The 19,126-nt window shown below is 41.9% G+C and overlaps 1 protein-coding gene across 4 annotated transcripts in view; it reads left to right on the forward strand.

Moving 5' to 3' along the window:
• The window catches only part of NUGGC (nuclear GTPase, germinal center associated), a 47,480-nt gene that overhangs the window by 25,342 nt on the left and 3,012 nt on the right, over positions 1 to 19,126 (forward strand). For all 4 annotated transcript variants that reach the window (XM_039875897.1, XM_039875895.1, XM_039875898.1 and 1 more), the window contains 7 exons: positions 4,659 to 4,764; positions 5,973 to 6,106; positions 10,230 to 10,394; positions 13,066 to 13,223; positions 14,784 to 14,922; positions 16,094 to 16,202; positions 16,886 to 17,022. In XM_039875897.1, coding sequence (XP_039731831.1) covers positions 4,659 to 4,764; positions 5,973 to 6,106; positions 10,230 to 10,394; positions 13,066 to 13,223; positions 14,784 to 14,922; positions 16,094 to 16,202; positions 16,886 to 17,022 — 948 coding nt within the window. The remainder of the gene's footprint in view (positions 1 to 4,658; positions 4,765 to 5,972; positions 6,107 to 10,229; positions 10,395 to 13,065; positions 13,224 to 14,783; positions 14,923 to 16,093; positions 16,203 to 16,885; positions 17,023 to 19,126) is intronic.

Raw genomic sequence — 19,126 nt, forward strand, 5'->3', positions numbered from 1 at the left:
GGAGGCAAGACCATGATTGAAAAAGCTTGTTCCGTATGATGAGCTGGATGCAAGTTTGAATGGCTCAGCAAGGGGGTATGCAGGAGTGTTAGGAGAAAAGCCTAAGCTACATTTTTCAAGCTTGAGTAATTGTTCTGTAGGATACTTGATGTTTTCTTAAATTATTTTTATTATTCTGTCACTAAAATAGGTGACTTTTTACTATAACATAAACAAAACTTTTTACTATAATAGTCTTATACAACTATAAAACTAAAACCAATTTTCAGATAAAATATAAACAAAACAACATAAATGGTATATCAGAGTTAGTATAATGTGCTAGACACTATGGTTTTGCAGAAACTAAATCTTCAGTGCTGGTTTTTATAGTAAAAACATATGGCCTCATGTCCATTTCTATATTTAATTGCTTTCTGTATTTTGACTCCAATTATACTGATGCAGAAAATGTCTGATATACAATGTGGAATTGAAAATGTGGAATTGAAAATTTCAAAGCTTTGGTTCTAATTCAGAATAATCAGACCTCATATGTAAGCCAAAGTCTTTTACCATGCAATTCTTGAATGCCGGTTTTAATGAGGCAATAACTCACTAAAGCTATTATTCTCTTTAATCATTCTTGTTGGCATTAAAAATATACATTTTTATGAGTACCTAATTGTAGTGTTTCTGGAAGCAGAAACATAATGCTTCAATACACAATTCATAATGTTTATTGCTAATATGGCAAATTGGTATGTACAACAAGATGGGGTGTGGGCAATAATACATCAGCCTGTAGGGTGACTATGGTTCTGACTGTTATGGTACAGTGTTTTCGTGATCTGCGCACCTACACCTCTGATGGCTCAGTGATGCCCTAATTCTCTAATCACTTTATTTCAGTTTGAATTATTGTGAATAATTGAATTATTACTTATACTGCATGTTCTCATTTGGAACAAACTTAATCATAGAAAATATGAGGCAGAAGTTGACTATAAGGTACTCATTCATATAGCTGTCCATGCTTATTTTTTTAATTATAAAAATAAAAATTAAGAAAAAATATTGTAAGAAAAATTACAGACCCTGGAGGTTGCATTTATAGATCTCTGTTTGGAAATACAGTTGACCCTTGAACAAAGCTGGAGTTAGAGTTGCTGACAACCCGAGCAGTTGAAAATAATATATCTGCATATAAATACCATTGACTCTCTGCATATGGTGGTAGATTCTCAAAGCCAAGAGGTGACCCTTGAACAACATCGGTTTGAACTGAGATCAATTAAAAAAAAAAAATCCACGTATAAGTGGACCCAGACAGTTCAAATCCATGCTGTTCGAGGGTCAACTGTACTATGCATTTTAGAAAGATTGATTTCTCACCAATATGCAGAATGGAAGGTTGAGGGGATGGTCGGGTGAAGATTGGATGTAGAGAGACCATTGGGAGGGTTAGTTAAGAGTCTGAACCAGGCAGTCACTGTAGGAATAGAGTAGAGGAGGTGCATTCAAGAAATATTAGGGAGGTTAGATACACAGGTCTGGATGATTAATTGTGTGTAGAAGGTTAAGGAGAGCTGTGTTTTGATGTGCTCAGGAGTGTCATTTGAACTGGTTATTACACAGCAATTTACCTTCGTTTTAGCACACCTGTCAAGAAAACCTATGCTGCTCTTCCTGTGTCTCCTTTACTCTCACACTACTACCACACTGACACTTCTGACACCAGATCTGTGTCTGTGGGGTTCCCCACACAAAGCAGTTCTCTGTGACACTGGCTAGGTATCCTACAATTTAACTCAATTTGACACTACCTGGAGATAGTGTCAGACCCCACAGGTTAAGGGCTCAATCCCACAAGACTGCCCCCTGCTTCAGATGTCAATCACAAGTAGTAGGTTCCCCGGTTACCCACAACTTCTGTCCAACTTGTCTATAAATTAGAGGTTACTGTGACCTCCTTTCCCTTGGATTTGAATATTTGCTAGAACAGCTCACAGAACTCAGCGAAACAATTACTCATGTTTACTAGCTTATTATGTAATAAAAGATACAGGTGGACGGTCAGGACAGGACAAGGTCTGGGAGGGTCCTGAGCCTAGGAGCTTCTGTCCACATGAAGTGGGAATATGTCACCCTCCTGGAATGTGGATGTGTTCACTAACCTGGAAGCTCTCAGAACCCCATACTATTGAGATTTTTGTGGAGGTTTCATCACATAGGCATGATCAATTTCTAACTCCATTTCCAGCTCCTCTCCTCGATCTGGAGAAGGCAGGGAGGGGCTGAAAATTCCAAGTTTTTAATGGCTTGGTTTTTCTGGTGACCAGCCCCCATCCAGAAGCCCACCTAGAGTTGCCTCATTAGAACAAAAGGCACTCCTGTCGCTCCGGAAATTCCAAGGGATTAGGAGCCTTGTTTCAGGAACCAGGTTCAAAGACCAACTAGAACTAAGGATGTTCCTATTGCTCTTATCACTTAGGAAATGAGAATGTGCTGGGAACTGGGTTTAAAGACTAAATGTTAGAACAAAAGATTCCTCTAGCAGATCAACTGATTCTGTCTATCTATCTATCTATCTATCTATCTATCTATCTGTCCGTACGTCCGTACGTCCGTCCATCCATCCATCCATCCATCTATCTAATCCTTTCACTATTCCTTATACTGTTTTCCTCAGTTTGAGGATCACAATGAGCCTATGGCTTTTCACAGAATTATTGTGTTATTTTTGATCACATCTAGGCCCAAAGGAACCCTTCATTTAAGCTAGTTCATTTTAGCATTACCCAGACATTAAAAAGTACATTTTGCTCTCTGGCAACAATAAGATTTTTAGGCCTATTCTTTTTTTCCCTGCCTCGAGACATGGACCTACTATTTTCAAAGAAGCTTGGGTTCCTTTTGCAGAGAATAGTATTAAAAATAAAAGTTGGCGTGCTAGGGGTTCATATCAAATTATTTCATACAAGTAGAAGTGGGTGGGGTGACATTACTGCAAAATCACTTCAGTGACAAAGCTAGAAAAGAGATTTTTACAAAAATGGGGTCATGATTTACTGATTTCAATCTAAGTCCAATTTTACTATATCCTTTTTGATTCTGCTTCCATCTGCTATCCCTTCTTTTTTGAGCTTTCAGGTTTTCTCCTTTCCCATATATAACATCTTCTTACTAACTTTAATATATCGTGCTATACATTATCATAACAAATCATGTGTGTAAATTAAAACAGTGACTAATCATCCTATAGAATAATCTACTGGATATCTATTTACTTCCTGGATCCTACCTTCCAGCTCTAACTGTTTCTATTTCTCTTTTACGATAATATGGAACTTGCATACTGTAGTCACTTCATCGACACTATAAAAACATTTCTTTGTACTGCAATAACAAGCATAAGTGTTAACTAATCTTTCATAATCTTTAGAAGATATACAAGATTTAGAGCAAGATTTTAAATAATGCAAACGCCTAGACACAGCTTAGGTGTACTCCTGCCTTTTAACAATTTTAAAATTCTACTTAAATTTAGTTCCACGTTAGTTTTATCTCCCAGTAGAATATAGTTTCAATTTTCCCTGAACTTTCCCCACTAGAGTCAAAACTATAAGAAGGAAAAAAAAATGGATCTTGGCAGATCCCTTATATAATTTTAGCCTTGACTCTGGTGTGTGGGGCTTCTGGAAACCTACTCAGTATCTCTATTCCAGTCTTGACTACTTGGGTTTATAACTTGCCAGAGATGTGGCCTCTACCCTCTCTTAGTGGACTACTCACTCAGCTCTTTTATATCTTTGAATCAAAGAAATTTACAACTTTCTACTATTTTCTACCACCCCCAAATATCCATGCACATTCTTTATGGTTTCTCTCTCTCTCTCTTTTTTTTTTAAGTGAGAAGAATAAGATTATGGAACAGTATTTATGTATACTTCTAGTATGACTTCTCTGTGATGTCGTTTTTCTACTGAAAAAGAGATTTTCTCACGATTCTTAATTTTTTGATATTTAAAACCGTCATTTGCTTAAACATCATTCCACATGTAAATGTGTTTGATTACTCACTAAACACCCCTCTAAGCAACTTGTGCTTTTATAGGACCATTGCTCAGTACTGTGTTGTGTTATGCTGATAAATGTCTAACAATCGGCTCTCTGTTTTTTTTTTTTTTCTAAACCTGTTATGTAGCTTGTCAACTCCCATGGTATAAATACTCCCACCATGGCCAGTTTCAAGCTGTCAGTGTGATGTCACTGAAGGCAGCACTGAGACGAGCTGTGTAGAGTCCGCTCTCAGAGCTGGTGCAAGCTGGCTCCAGCACATCACTGCCTTTGCCAGAGCTGTGCTTCTTTTCCCAAAAAGGATCCTGGTACTTTCCCCACTCTGAACATTGAAGTACACTTCTGAACTATTTTCTCTCTACATTTCCTTCTAGAATAGATCTTTTAACTCCCGAGAGTATAGTTTCTGTGCAGCAATTTCCTCACAGCTTCCGACCTAGTGTGGTGTGGACATACAGAGTAGGGTCTGTTCTTTCCGGGGCTCTCGTAGAACTGAGAGTGAGCGAGTCGAAATTTGCTGAAGGCTCTCGTGAGGCCTGTGCTTGTTTCCTTTGCCATGGTTGAGTTATTCTGTCCCCCGTGTGCCTCTCTCACTTCAGAGAAAACTGCCGGCTGACTCCAAGATCCTGGAAGCCTCGGATCTGGTGTACACAGTCAGCGCCCAGGAATACTGGCAGCAGGCTCTCCTCACTGAGGAAGAAACTGGTAATTTTTTTTTTTTAATCTCAATCATTAAAATTCTCAAGATTAAGCCTAGCGCTCTGAATTTCCCACTCTAGAACTTTTCGTGGCACAGTTCTAGCTTGTCACAGTTTCTATACCTACTAGCAAATATATCTGTTCTTTCTCTGCATTATTGTGGTGTGAGAGACCCTGATTCCTCTCTCCTCCAAATCTTATCCTGAGTTTGTGAAAGTCAGTGATCCGGTTGTCATTTCCTTAGCATTCGGCTTGAGATTCGTCATGCATCCAGCTATGGGTATTACAAGAATTTACTGAGCATCTATTGTATGCTTCGCCCGTGAGGGGGAAAAAGTAGAAGACATGGCGCCATCCTTTACAGAACTTAAAATCTAGATGAGGAGCGAGTACTAAGCCATGTGCAAAAGCCAGAGTGAAAATAAGGTTTAGTTAAATGGTGCTGTGAGTACAATACAAGTTCAGAGGACCTGGAGATCTGTGTGACTGCAGCAGCAGTAAACACTGGGTGAGTAGGCAGAATCTGAGCTTGACTCGGATCTGAGCTCAAAATGGCTTCAAATGTGCATGCGTTTCTCTAGACATGGGTGAGTGCGAAAGGAGGTTAAACAGCAGAAGGTGTGAGATGTTCCCAGAAATGGGGGAACTCTTTGGACATGGATATGAGAGAAATAACCAGCGTGGCATACACAAGGAACGTAGGAAAACTTACATTTACGGGAATAATGGGGAAAATAGCAGAGTGACATCTGTTACATTCCGAATAACAAAAGGTTAGGGCTAAGATAAATTTCTAATCTAGAATCCCACCCATTGCTATTTTGATATTAAGGGTTATTTGATATATATAGGAAAATCTAGGGGAACTGAAGAGGAGCTGAGATTCTAGAAATGTGAGCACATTGGGTTTATTCAGGTGAGTACTCATCCAGGGGAAAGTGCCAATTTTTTAACGAGCCTGCACTTTTCTACATAGTTTGTTTTATATTGCTGAGTAAAATTAATACTTATCATTGCTGATCTACCATTCATTACTGTCGATCCTAGACCCGGGAAAAAGTTTCTCAGAAAGGTTGGTTTAGTGGGCACCCAGCTCACACAGGACCTCAACAGTAGTTAACTGAGACTGCCATCCCGATCTGTGAGATTTATGAATTCTATTTACTATGAACTCTGATCTTGTAAAATTGTTTGTGGTGCCTGTGACATTCCAGAAATCCCCAAGTTAAGAGCATACATCAGGAAAAGGCTCTTGGACAAGAGGAGGAGGATGGTGACTAAATATGTGACCGAAGCCTTTGGCCTGTTGCTTCTCACAGACAGTTTCAACTGTACAGAAAACCTGCCGGTATGGACGCCACTTGGGTTGGATAGTCTCCGCCTCCCACCTTAGGCAGAACATTCCCTTTTACCAAGTTAAGAAATTATGATATTTTTTCTTTTCATATCAAAGGAAGATACTAAGTTTAGAGAATATAAAGAGGACGAAAAGATAATTACAGGGTTAACATTGTAACATTTGAGTAGAAAAGAAAGGAATAATATTTTTTCTGGGACAAATGGACTGAAAGGAAAATATAAAAATAGTCAGTTGCTACTTCCCCCTCTCCCGAGACTCGAATAAGATGGAATGTGTTTAAGTGATGGCAGGAGCGATATGTTTACTTCTAGTGGAATACAGACAATTCTTGGTTCTCCTGCAGAGGCGTGTGTATGCATACAGTCCAAAAAGTTTTCTTCTGTCTGTGGACTCTTGTCATGCCCTGGTACTGTCAGAATCTCAGACTCTGTAAAAGGATGTGTGAGGAAGGCGAGATGGAGGGACTTTCAGCAGCAGAGTTTAGATATTTATTTTCAAGGTCAAGAATGCAGGCCTTCTGAGTGACCAGTTAAAAGTTATATTTCTCATAGTAATGAGCAAATTTATCGCTTCGATCCAATGATTTTTTTTAACCCTAAAATAAGAGGGATAAGTTGCTGTTTTAGAGACTTGGGAGAGTTTTGAAGAAAAATTGATTCTGGTACTAGAATCAATCACCAGCTGCATTGTTTCCTTGTGAGGGACTGAATTACAAAAGGACAATCATATACAGTTGACCCTTGAACAACACGGGTTTGAAAGATGTGGGTCTACTAATATGAAGATTTTTTTTCAGTGAATACATACAGTACTATACATGTATTTTCTCTTGATTTTTCTTAATAACATTTTCTTTTCTCTAGCTTAATTTATCGTAAGAATACAGCATTTAATACATATAACATACAAAATATGTGTTAATTAACTGTTTATGTCATCAGTAAGGCTTCTGGTCAACCATAAGCTGTTAGTTGAGTTTCTGGGGAGTCAAAAATGATACATGGATTTTCAACTGCCTATAGCGAGTGAGCACTCCTAATTCCCACATTGTTCAAGGGTCAACTGTATAAAGACAAAACTGTGAGCCACGGCCTGTGGCAACCCACCTAGGAAATCAACTCTTTATTGACAATAAACAGCTCAGGAAGCCAGCTTGCTATAAGTTAGACTTGTAGGAAGTCAGGCTGCTATCTCTAGTAATGATCCAAGAAGATAAATAATAACTTTTGTAACAAATGGCCTAAGTAGCCAGACCTTGATTGATAACTGACAGCTTCCCTAATCTTTATCACTACACCCAGCATAGGACCAACCAGAGAAAGCCAAATATTCACCCTACTGAATCATGTAGGATCCCTTCTTCTACTTAGCCCACCTATAGCTTCCCTATGTCTGTGGCCTCCAATCGGGGCATACCTGAGGCCTTCCCACCCTCTGTCAAACACAAGTGATGATGGCTGACTCCCTTGCTATAGCAAACTGAATAAATAGGCTCTGTGCATTCTCATTTGTTTGGTGTTTAATTCTACACTTGCTTCTACTTGTCAGATTTACACAACCAAGTTGTCTGACTTCTTGTTATGCAGAGCAGGGAAGGGGCAGAGAAAGTGCACCAGTAGGGTTCTATGAGGGTTCAAGGTCCTGAGAGTGTGGGAAAGTGCAGCTAGGATGGCCTGAGGAGTGGCAAGGAGAGGCAGATAATGGAGACCTGACTTCAATGTGAAAAGTAAGCAATACCAACTATGGATCGCTATGCAGTTTTGGTCAAATGTCCACATATTAAAAATTCTAAATAAAAGCGACATAGAGAGCAAGACTCACTGCTTTTTTTTGTCATTGTATTTTTAATGACTTTTTTTCCATCTAGTTCTGTGAGGAAAAAACAAAACAAAACAAAACATGCTGGAATCTGAGATTTTTCTCATTTGACTTTTGTCCTCTGAAATACTGGGGAAGGGTTTGAATTTCTAACTTCCTGAAAAAGTTCTTCAGGGTGAAAGTTGCCTCTCTGCCCAGCAAAAGATTGCTTTTGGAAGTGCTGATGGAAAACCAATCAGATTTGGTGCCGTGTGTGGTTGCTTTACTTTACAAACAGAAGGACAAGGCATTTTGCAATCAAACTTGTAGCGCCCGCCCCATGTGGTATTCTCTGCTGATGTGGAGGTACAGCTTTTGTAGGGGCTCAGCCCCATCCTAGCAGCCAGACTCCAGGCGACAGAAAACTTAGAGGAGGGGGCTGATCGGCCCTTCTGTGATAAGCTTTTACAGAGAGTTGCCAGCAGCTTTCCTCAAAATTCTTTGGCTTCAGATATTGCTCTCAGTCTTAGTCCTTTGATAGAAAGTTGGAAGGCAAGAGTTTTGTCAGCTCCCTTGCATTCTGAAAAAATTGAATGTAAGAAAGTGCATGATTGATCATTTTTTAAAAGTGTGCCTCAAACCAAAAAATTTAGAGTTTGGGTAGTTAGTGATTTTAAATGAGCAGGGGTCTAGTCATTCTTTTTACAAATCAATAAGGAGTTGGTTATGACATCTCAATGTCAAATGAGTCTTGGATTTATTCATTGTAGGTGTCAGCCCTTCCCTTTCTTATCATTTTTTTTCATTTTTCTTTTTTAAATATGGATTTGTTGAGAGTGAAACTTTGTAAGAATCTTGCCCATAGATTTTCTTTTCATGACTCCTTTCTTATTTCATTTTGATGACCAGCCACAAACTGAAAAGAATCTAAAGGGCACTCTGGAAAAAAAAAATGTGGCTTACAGAATTCTCCCCAGTGAAACTACGAAAATCCCCAAGTCATGCCTAAAGCTAACTAGTCTCTTTAAACTCTAAAACTCATCAACTCTAAGACTCACAGAGTGTGAGAGTTTGAAGCTATTTTCAAAATCGTTCGGCCCCATTCACTTACTTCAAAGATGGTGCATTCAAGATCCAGAGAAGCTAAGCCATCTGTACAAGGTCACACATCAACTCAAGAGCTATTTCTGTCATCAAATTTGGAATAGAAGTTAAAAGCCTACATTATCCACAGTTTCTCCATTAGCCACTCATTCACTCCAGAAATGTTTATAGACTGCACACTCTGTGCCATATCTCGGAATAAACAAACATGAATAACACAGTCTATCCTTTCAGCAAGTCTCTTGTCCAGGGAAGGAGATGTGGAATGAGAGAGACATAGCACAGCAGGACGGATGTAACCCATGGATGTACAGAATGTGATAGAAGCGCAGGAAAGAGAGCCCAACTCTGCCTGGGGGAGTCAGGGAAGGCCTCCCATGGGAATAGATGAGAAGGTGGGAACAGCATATGCAAAGACACAAGGTCACAAAAGGAAGAGCACCTTTGAGCCATGGCAGCAAGTTCAGGGGCAACTACATGGGGGGATTTTTCGGGCAAAGAGCTGGGGCTGCTGGAGAAGTTGGCTGAGTCCTGACTAGGAAGGGCCTTAAGTGCCAAACTAAGGAATGTGCCCTCCATCTGCTGCGGGCAGGTGCTATGTGGTCCCCCAAGGCTCTCCCGCACGGAATAGGCACTAGAGTTCCGTTTGAAACCTAGAGGTCAAAGCTGTCCCTGGTGGTTCCTCCCCTATATTATTTGAATAGATATTTTTCTCCCTGACTAGATTGTATGCTCCTCTGAAGAAGGGACCAAGTCTTTATTTCTGTGGTCCTATTGGTGTTTTATTCAAAGTGTGATTCAGGGCCCAGAAGATCAGCTTCACCTGGGCACTTGCTAGAACTGTGGAATCCTAGGCCCTAAGATTGTATACACGCTAAAGTTTGAAAAACACTAGCCTCAAAACCTGCTTTGTGCACAGTCAAGGCACGTGAAATGTTGAATCAGACGTCATTGGGAAAATCTCTTTTAGTAACAATTGGATTTTTTATTTGGATTGTTATTCCTCCAAATAGCCTGATAGATTGTATACCAATCCCACAGAGCTTAAGTAGTTTCGTGTACTGAGGGATACCTTATTGGGATGATGGGAGAAGTCAATTGTGAGTGATTAGCTCAGGCTAAATCAAAGTTAAAGGAAGCAAAGTTTGAAGAGAAAGTGCCTTTAGGGAGGAGGTAGGTGGCCTCATGCTCCTTATGGTTTTGTCCCTAGAATGAATACTTGCACGTGAGCGGCCTGCGGCGATTTGTGGAAGAGAAGATACAGCTGCTGGAGAAGGCCATTGACCAGTGCTTTGCCCACCTAGCACGACCTCTGCAAGCAGGGGTCAGGAATGCCAGGACTTCCTACCGACGGGCCCTCGGGGCATGCCTGGCGGTGAGTGGCCCTTTCCGGGGAAACGTGTGGTGTTTGGTGAGGTCTGCCTGATCCCCAAGGGTTTGGTAGTAAACGGCAAGAAACTGATAGCTCTGTAAGAGTGAACGGCATTGCGAAAGAGTAGAGAGAAGGACAATAATAGGACATAACCTCAAAGGCCACATTTACGGAGCAGAATAAAGAGGAGCCAGAAGAGGGAGCAGAGAAAAATTAGTCTGAGAAGTAGTAGGAGAAAGAGTGTGAAGCTTATTTTCTTATTTTTTATACTTACTTATAGTGTAATGCTTAATTTCCTATTTTCCAATAAGAAAACCAAGGCAAGAAAGTTCGTTAAGGAGATTATCATATTCTCCTAATGGGTTAAAGAAAATTGGAGTAAGAAAAAGGCCATTGGATTTGGCCATTGAGCATGATGGTGACTGCAATAGGCAGCCCCCAAGATGGTTCAGTGAGCCTCACCTCCTGCTATTCAGGTCCCTGGGGAGTCCTCTCAGTCACTGAAACAGGGCCGGTGGCTGTGGGTGGTGGAGTGCTACAGAAGGGACACTGTGGGACTTCTGGGGCTAGGTCACTGAGAGCCGCTGAAGCTTCCGCGTTGATCTCTGGGATCACTCGTTCGGTGGGAAGCCAGCTTCCAAGTGATAAGTCAAGCCGCTGTGCGGACGAGTCCGCGTGGAGAGGAGCGGAGGTCCCCCACCAGGAGCCAGCACCGCCTTGCGAGGCCTTTAATGAGCCTCCTTGGAAACAGATCCTCCAGCCCCATTCAGGTGACAGTAACCCCAGTTGACACTTGAAGAAACCTCACGGAGCAGCTCTGAGCCAGAACTGGCCAGCTGTGGGGAAAGGCAATCTAGCACCTGCAGTCTTTTGACCTCACTCAGTCACATAAGAAGGGGCCTTGGGCCTGCTGTACTTCTTGCCAAGAGATAAATAGCCCTCGCAGCCTGTGCTGGGCTTATCTCCTTGTGTGGGAATATCTTCCCTTGTTTCATGCTTGGTGTGTACTCCTTTGTTCTCTGTAGTGCAAGCATCAAAGGCCCTCAGACAAGCCCCCAGTTTTTGTTCGTGAGGTTGGGGTTGGGTCCTTGCACTGCAGCACAAAGTGGGGTGGGTGTGGCTGTAATACCTGCAGGTCATGGGGCATCCAGGTGTTGCAAGGGCCTGGATCTTGTGCGTAATTTTCCTCCCCTTGCTGTAAATAAATGCTGTATCACTTGAGCCTGGTGTGCATGTTATCTATTCTCAGTGACCTTGAATCATGCACTGGTCTCTTCTCTGGGTGGCACGTATCTGCCTTATAACCTTGGCTGCAGAGCCAAGTAAACTATAAAACACCAACCAAGCTAAAACCAGTCCGAATTCCTGACTCACAGAATTGGTGAGAGATAATAAACATTTATTGTTATTTTAAGCCACTAAGTTTGGAGTCATTTGTTTCATAGCAGGAGATAACTAAGTGACCCTGGAGAGAACTGTTTCTTTACGATGGTAAAAGATCTCAGGTCACAAGAAGTGAATGAGCAAGCGGGTGCTGAGAAGGGGAAGGCATGAGGCAGAGACCACTCCTTTGAGACGATCTGTTTGTGAGAAGAAGCAGTTCCAGTCATCTTCCATCCATTAGGACTTCATCCTATGAATCGTCCTCTCTCTTCTCAGCCCTTCAATGGCTTCTTTCTCTGTGTCAGTAAACATACCCAAGGTGTTCCTATTTGATAAGCAACTTTCCTTGGGATCAGAAATTTGGGCAAACATTTATATGCTAATATATCATTATGTAACATAATAAAATAACCTAAATGTCTAATAACAAGAGAATGGTAAAATGAATTATGACACATTTATATGATATATTATTAGGTTATTAAAATAATGTTTTGAAAGTATTTTCAATGAATCAAGGAACTGCTTATGTTATAACATGAGATGAAAAAGGAAGAATATTAAGATAAATAGTATGATGCCAATTGTATCGTGCTACACAGCCCTTCACTTGAAAGGTATTCCTTTATATATACATCCTTTAATAATTCTTTAAAACATACATCATTGAATAATGGCCCCAAGTCCTCTACTGAAATTTTGGTCAGTGCAAATGTATTTCTATTCTCTTTACTAAGGATTGCCATCTGGCTAAAATTTATCAACGTCTCTTATAGTTCTAGCTTCATAATATTTTTTTCCCTCCGATATGTGAATTTGTTTCTCTGGGAAAAATATTACAAAAATACGAAAAATCAAATTGCATTTCATTAAATATTTAACAAAACGTATAAAAAACTTGGACTATGCTTGCAAAAATCTGAAACAGATACTCCCAGAAGGGTCATAGCACATTTTCATTTAATAATTGCTCACTTAACAAATATTTTGCAAGCACTACTTATGCCCTTGCCAGATGGCGAGGACATCGAGATGGATGAGACACTGTGCCTGATCTCAACGAGCCAATGGCCTACTAGAGGAGCCTAATGATGGTCTGGGAGGAAGCCCAAGCAGAGGCATGGCTGCTGTCCTCTCCGTCTAGCTTACTCATGTGTTGAAAGACCATGTTGTCGCTACTCTTCCCTGTGATTCTTGATAATAGCTTTTGGCCAAAGGCGATGCAATTCTGATCCTGTGACACTCTAGTTGATGCCTCCTAATTCCACTACCTTATTGTTTAATTATCTAGAGGAGCAGAGGAAACCAGGGTTTCCACCAGACTCTGAAAGCCGTTTGCCTGAAAAACGGCATCTACGCCTCCAGGACTCGCACAAGAATCGATTTGAATGAAGCCATCACTCAGCCCATCTATGACCAGATTGACCCTGTTTTTGGAGGCATTTTTAGGTAAAGGATCTTTTCATCTTGCTCTTTCGTGAATAAACATCTGAAGAGCGTTGGGCCAGAGTTTCATCTTTAAGAATTTATACTTTGGATCTGGAAGTGTGAAGAGTAGCTCGCAGCTTGAGGAGGAAAGCTTACTCTCTGGCAAAACACAAAAGAAAAGACTTCTTGCTTTGGTTTACATAAAAATTTCCCAGGGTGACCTGGAGTGCAGTTGTTGCTGCTTTCAGACTAATATTATGATTCCCATTATTTTTCAAATATCATACATGCAGCAAAAGATAAATTTTGTTGTGGATCTGAGCCCAGGACAGGGTATTTTGGTTGGAGAGTGTGGAGTTAAGCAAACATATGGCCTTCATAAGTTTTCCTGAATTCAAAAATGAAAAGTGGCTTGCTGAGGACTCTGCTTGTTTTTGACATGCTGAGGACTCTGTGCTTGTTTTTGACATGCTACATGCTCACAAACGTGGCACGGGTGGGGGCGGATATACCTTCATGGCACCTGCTCCTTCTGTTTTTCCTTGACCTTCAATCCTTTCTCCAGCAACGAAACACAGTCTCCTAATGTCTCAGCCTGTCCCCAGTCTCCCTTCCTTCTCCTCTGGCATTTCACCCGGTCCACCACCCGCTGCTGCTTGAACCATTCTACCTTTGCTTGATTCTTACTCAGTGCTCTCCTTCCCCATCCCCAACACCCTTTAAACCCTTTCAGGATCATGCCATTCCACCTATGCCCACCACACCCTACCCACTGTTTACAAGTCTGTACACTCCAAATTCCTTAGAATACCATTCAAGACATTCTAGCTGCCTCCAGCTGGCCTTTCTGCTCTCTCCCTGAGCTGTGGCCCGTGTCCTCCCTCTGCTTTAGCCAGCCTGGAGGGGAGCAAAGAGCAACTGAGATGGACCAGTAACTGTGCTGAGTGCTTTCTGTGTATCATCTCATTGCATCCTTCCAATAATCCTCTGAAGTGCTCCTGTCAAGTGATGAAACTGATTCAGAGGAATCATACAGCTTTCCCAATGTCACCCAACTCATAAGTAAAGAGCTAGCATTTCAAGCTGACACCCTCTCCTCTATAACGTGCTACTTCTCCGTCCTGGGACATTCTGAAGCTTCATTCACTATGTTGTCCCAGTGGGGAATAACTCCTTTTCACTTCCCTAAATCTTACCCATCTTTTAAGGTGTAGTTTAAGTCACACCCTTTCGAGGGGAAACACCCCGGCAGAGGAAAGGCTGAGTTATGAGGTAAAACAGATCAGTGCCCAAAGCCTGACTCTGCCACTTACTAGCTGTGTGGCCTTGAACACATCAGCAAACTCTCTAAACCTCAGTTTTCTTTTCTGTAAAATGGTCATCATTGCACTGTTTTCATAGGTTTTTAAGTCAAAGGCTGGCATAACACAGTGCCTGGCACATTATAGGAATGTGATAACTGGTAGACCTCACCCCACTTTTCTTTAAAATGATAAAAGGATGCCAGCTGGTTCTCTCTTTGTTTTAGCCTCACAGTAGCCACCTTCATATCTTAACATTTTACATTGCTATCTTCTGTAGGGCTGGAACACCCAGCAGTTCAGCTTTGATGCCTCACATAGATGCTTTTAAGAACTCTCTGCAGGAGAAAATGACAGAAATTGGGATAAGAAACGGCTGGAAATTGGATAGCTGCAAAAAAAGTTTCCTGATCCAGGAGGTAAGATCCTCATATCACAAAAAGGGTAGCGAGGTTGAGTAGGAGCTTTCTTCCCAACAGGAAGTTGGTCACTGCCTTCTCTCCCTGTGTGTCCCCCGCAGTGTCCAGGGTCTGGCCGTGTCTCCCAGCAGCCGCTGTGAAATGCACGACCTAGTGGGATGGGGGTAGGAGTGGCCCTGAGGTGTTGGTCACCCTGGCCAGCTCTGACCCACTGTTCTACTGCAAACGATAGTAAATGCTGAGCTTTCAGGTAGACTTAGTTCCCAGGAAGAATCTTCAAAGAATTCTCAGATATACAAAAATTTAAATCCACTTGTAATTTTTTTCATTAACCTCTCTCTCATTTTTGCCAGTGTTATTAAATATTATTCAAAGCAGCGAGGCTGAAAGAAATATCATTTTTTTTTGCAGATAAGTTTGCAGTTTTGAATATGCAAGACTCTTATCTGTGATTCATTTTCTTTTAGGCTGTCTTAGTCCATTTGGGCTGCTATCATACAATACCATAAACTGGGTGGCTTGTAAACAAAGGAAATTTACTTCTCAGGGTTCTGGAGGCTGGAAGTACAAGATCAAGGTGCAGGCAGAACCAGTTCCTGGTTCATAGACAGCTGTCTTTTTACTATAACCTTCCATGGCAGAGGGAGCTAGGAAACTCTCTAGGGCCTCTTCTATATGGGGAATAACCCCAATCATAAGAGCCCCCTCCTCAAAACCTGTCACCACCCAGCCCCACCTCCGAGAGCCATCACATTAGGGTTAGGATTTCAGCATATAAATTTTGGAGGGGGCGGGGGGAAGGGGTGGGGATGCGAGGAACACAAATATTCAATCCAGAGCACAGGCCCAGCCCAAATCACATGGCAACACCGCAGAAATAGCCTGTGCCTCCCCCTTGCCCTCCCTCAAAGAGAGCCTGTTCCATCAACTTGCATGGGCCTCAGTTCAACTTAGCAAATATTTAACAAGTTGTTTGTAGATGCCAGGCACTGTGGCAAGCACTTTGGGACATAAATTTCTGCCTATAAAAAGCTCACAGCCTAGTTGTGGCAACATGTGAACAGCCAACCTTAACATAAGGCCGAGGGGAATGGCGACCACACAGGGAACACCAGAGGGCTTCTGTTGAGGAAATCGTTACAAATGGTCTTTTGAAAATTCGGATTCTTAGATAAGCACCATCCTGGGAGGCCTGGAGGGATACATCCTCAGAAAGAAGAGGAGGATCTATGAGTCCCTTACTGCCTCTGTTCAGAACGACCTGAAGCCCTGTTATGAAGGTGGGGGCTCCAGGGGCAATGCTTCTGCTTCCTCTGGGGGTCTTCCTGTCAACTCCTTTAGCATCCTCTCTGGCTGCTTCTCCCTCAAAAGATTTGTCCTCCTGCATCCTGGTCCCTGTAACACTCCTGGTCTATATATTAAAATCAAATAATTGCAAGGGTGTGGGGAGAGGTAATTCAGAAACCATTTTTACCTGTGCGCTTCCAGTTCCTTCTCTCTACTCTTTATCTAGATACCTTGCTTCTCCTCCCTGTGCTGCATCTCAGCTAATTAAACTGTGAAATCCATTATTCAATTCTCATTCTTATTTTTTAAAAAGTGTTTGTAAACTCACTTTCCAGCTTCTTTTCATTTTGGTGGTCCTGTTATTGTTTGCTGAGTGTGTGCAAGGGGGGTGGAATTTTGTAAGCTTCTGCTTTATCCACTCGTTAGATTTTCTAAATGATAGTTATGTAAATATTGAGAATGCTAATTTTTTTATACCCTATTATTATTAAACAATTTCCACTGTGTGGAAATTGGTGCTATATATAACTACATATATGTATATATAGATAGATATAGAGATATAGATAGAGATATATAGATATATAGTTCGTTCGTTCGTCTTTCTTTCTTTCTGATGCTAAAGATTTCTAAGCAAGTCCTTGCTGGACTGTGACTGTGGCTATCATTTTGCCAGAGGCAGCTCAGATCACTGGCAAAAAAGCATGTGAGAGGATGAAAGATGTCATCAGAAGAGGGGTGGACCGGCAGGTGGCCGAGGGCATGTTTGAAAGGGCTCAAGAAAGGATGCAGCACCAGTTTCAACAACTGAAGGTATTCCACATCCGCGGTCTACATCCCAGCCCCTAAAAGGCTCCCGGGGAGGGGGAGTGGATAGAGGAAGCAGGCACAGAAGATGCAAGTGGTAGTAGCAGTTTGGGCCCAAATAGAACCAGATGCCTTCTGCCAAGTGGACCAAACCAATGGCCATGGTGCAGGGAGAGGAGGCCAGCTGGCGGTCGGCATTCTCCCTTCCAGCCAGTACTTGCTGGAGTCAGCCTCCCCTCCGAGGCTGGGACTTCAGAAATGCAGCCCCTCCAGCCCTTTCCTGCGTCTTTCTTCTTTAATAAGTCGTCAGTAGAACAACTGTGATATCTAGGTGGGATCCTAAGATCTTTACATTCCTTAGCTCATTTCGTCCCCAGCAAATCTGTCAGGTAAACGCCGTCAGCCCTCGACAGCCACAGGTTTCACATTCTCAGATTCAACCATCGCAGGTCAAAAATATTTGGAAAACAAATCCCAGAAATTTCCAAAAAGCAAAACTTGAATTTGCCGTATACCAAACACGACACTGAATCCACATGAAAGTGATGTGTAGGCATAGTCTGCTGTAGCCTATATGTAAATATAGATTATATGCAAATACTACGTTTTATATACGGGGCATGAGCATCCTCAGATTTAGGTATCAGTGGCGGGTCCTGGATCCAATCCCCCTCAGATACCGAGGTAGGACTATACTATTATTCTTCTCATTTTACGGATAAGGAAATGAAAGCAGAGAGAGTTTTAGCAATAAGCCACACAGCTAGTAAGTCACAGAGCTAGGATTTGGGACCAGGTAATCTGACCCCAGTGTCTCCAACAATAACATAATCTCTAGATGGATTTTTTAATGAGATAAATGTCTACACAAAATATCAATAAATAAATGCCAACAAAAAACTATTATAGGTCAGTCAGTTACAGCATCTAGCACAGATTTAGGCTTGATTCTGTCTCGGAAGATAGTTCCTCACAGATATCTTGAACCTTATTGCTTCTGTCAAGTATACTTGGGCCATCTTATCTCAGCTTTGGGTCTCTTAGCCTGCCACCCCCACCCCAGTAACAAAACTCTTTGTTTTAGCCTAAGACATGTTGGCCCCTCCTTGGCCATCTGAGTTTCCAAATTCTTCAGCCTCAGTCCAGGCTTAGCTGACCCTCTGAGGATCCCTCTGGCTGGTTGCTATTTGGGTTCAGCTCTGAACCAACCTACTTCCTGAAACATCTCCAACCTGCTTCTGCTCAATCTCCTCCCCCCACCACCCACACCTCATTGCAGTTTTAGAAAATCCCTTTCTCTACAACAACAAAAAAGCATGTAATTTCTCTTGGAATAGGCGAAGAGACATATTGTAGCAACCGCAGTTTACTTTCTGTCACTTAACATATTATTACAGTCTGCAAATATGTGCAGAAAATTGGCCAAACTCTACAGCACCCAGTCCCCATTGGGTATGTAGAAATTGGCTCCTAAGGTGACCAAGGAAATTAATCCACTAAAAAAAAAAAAAGCTTAGTACATTGACTATGTACAAATGTATCTTTAATTGCAAACATAGGAAGTGGAAATTAAACAAGACCACAGGACGTTCTCATTCTCTGATCTTATGAACAAGAAAGCTGATGCCCAGAGAGAGGGACTAAGTGACTAGCTCAGAGCTCAGAGCTAGAGAGCTGAGACTGGAGCTTAGGGTTTTTGGCCTGGTATGTTGAAGAAAAAAAGCATAAGACTTGGAGTCAGGAGATCCAGGTTCAAAGCTAGGCTCTCTCAGGCTAGGTGAACGTGTCGAGCATTTTTCAAAGGCAGGCAAGAGATAGAAGAGGGTAAATGGTTTTAGGTGATAGGATAGGACTGAGAGCAGCACGAAGACATTTGTTAGGCAGTTGGGGAGAAGAATCAGGTAAGTCAAGTGTGGAATGTTGCACAAAGCAGGTACTCAACAAACATGTATCCAGTGACTAAATGCATGATGGGACGGTGGGCTAGTGACCAGCACTGTCCTATTTCCATCGCTGTGGCAGCTGTGCTCTCCCCTAGGATCCATGCATCCTCATTAGCTCCTGACTCAGTTGGTCAGCACTAGAGGGACAACCCCCAATGAGTCCTGGT

Source organism: Pteropus medius, unplaced genomic scaffold (assembly GCF_902729225.1).
Source record: "Pteropus medius unplaced genomic scaffold, Ma_sr-lr_union100, whole genome shotgun sequence".
Classification (NCBI taxonomy): domain Eukaryota; kingdom Metazoa; phylum Chordata; class Mammalia; order Chiroptera; family Pteropodidae; genus Pteropus; species Pteropus medius.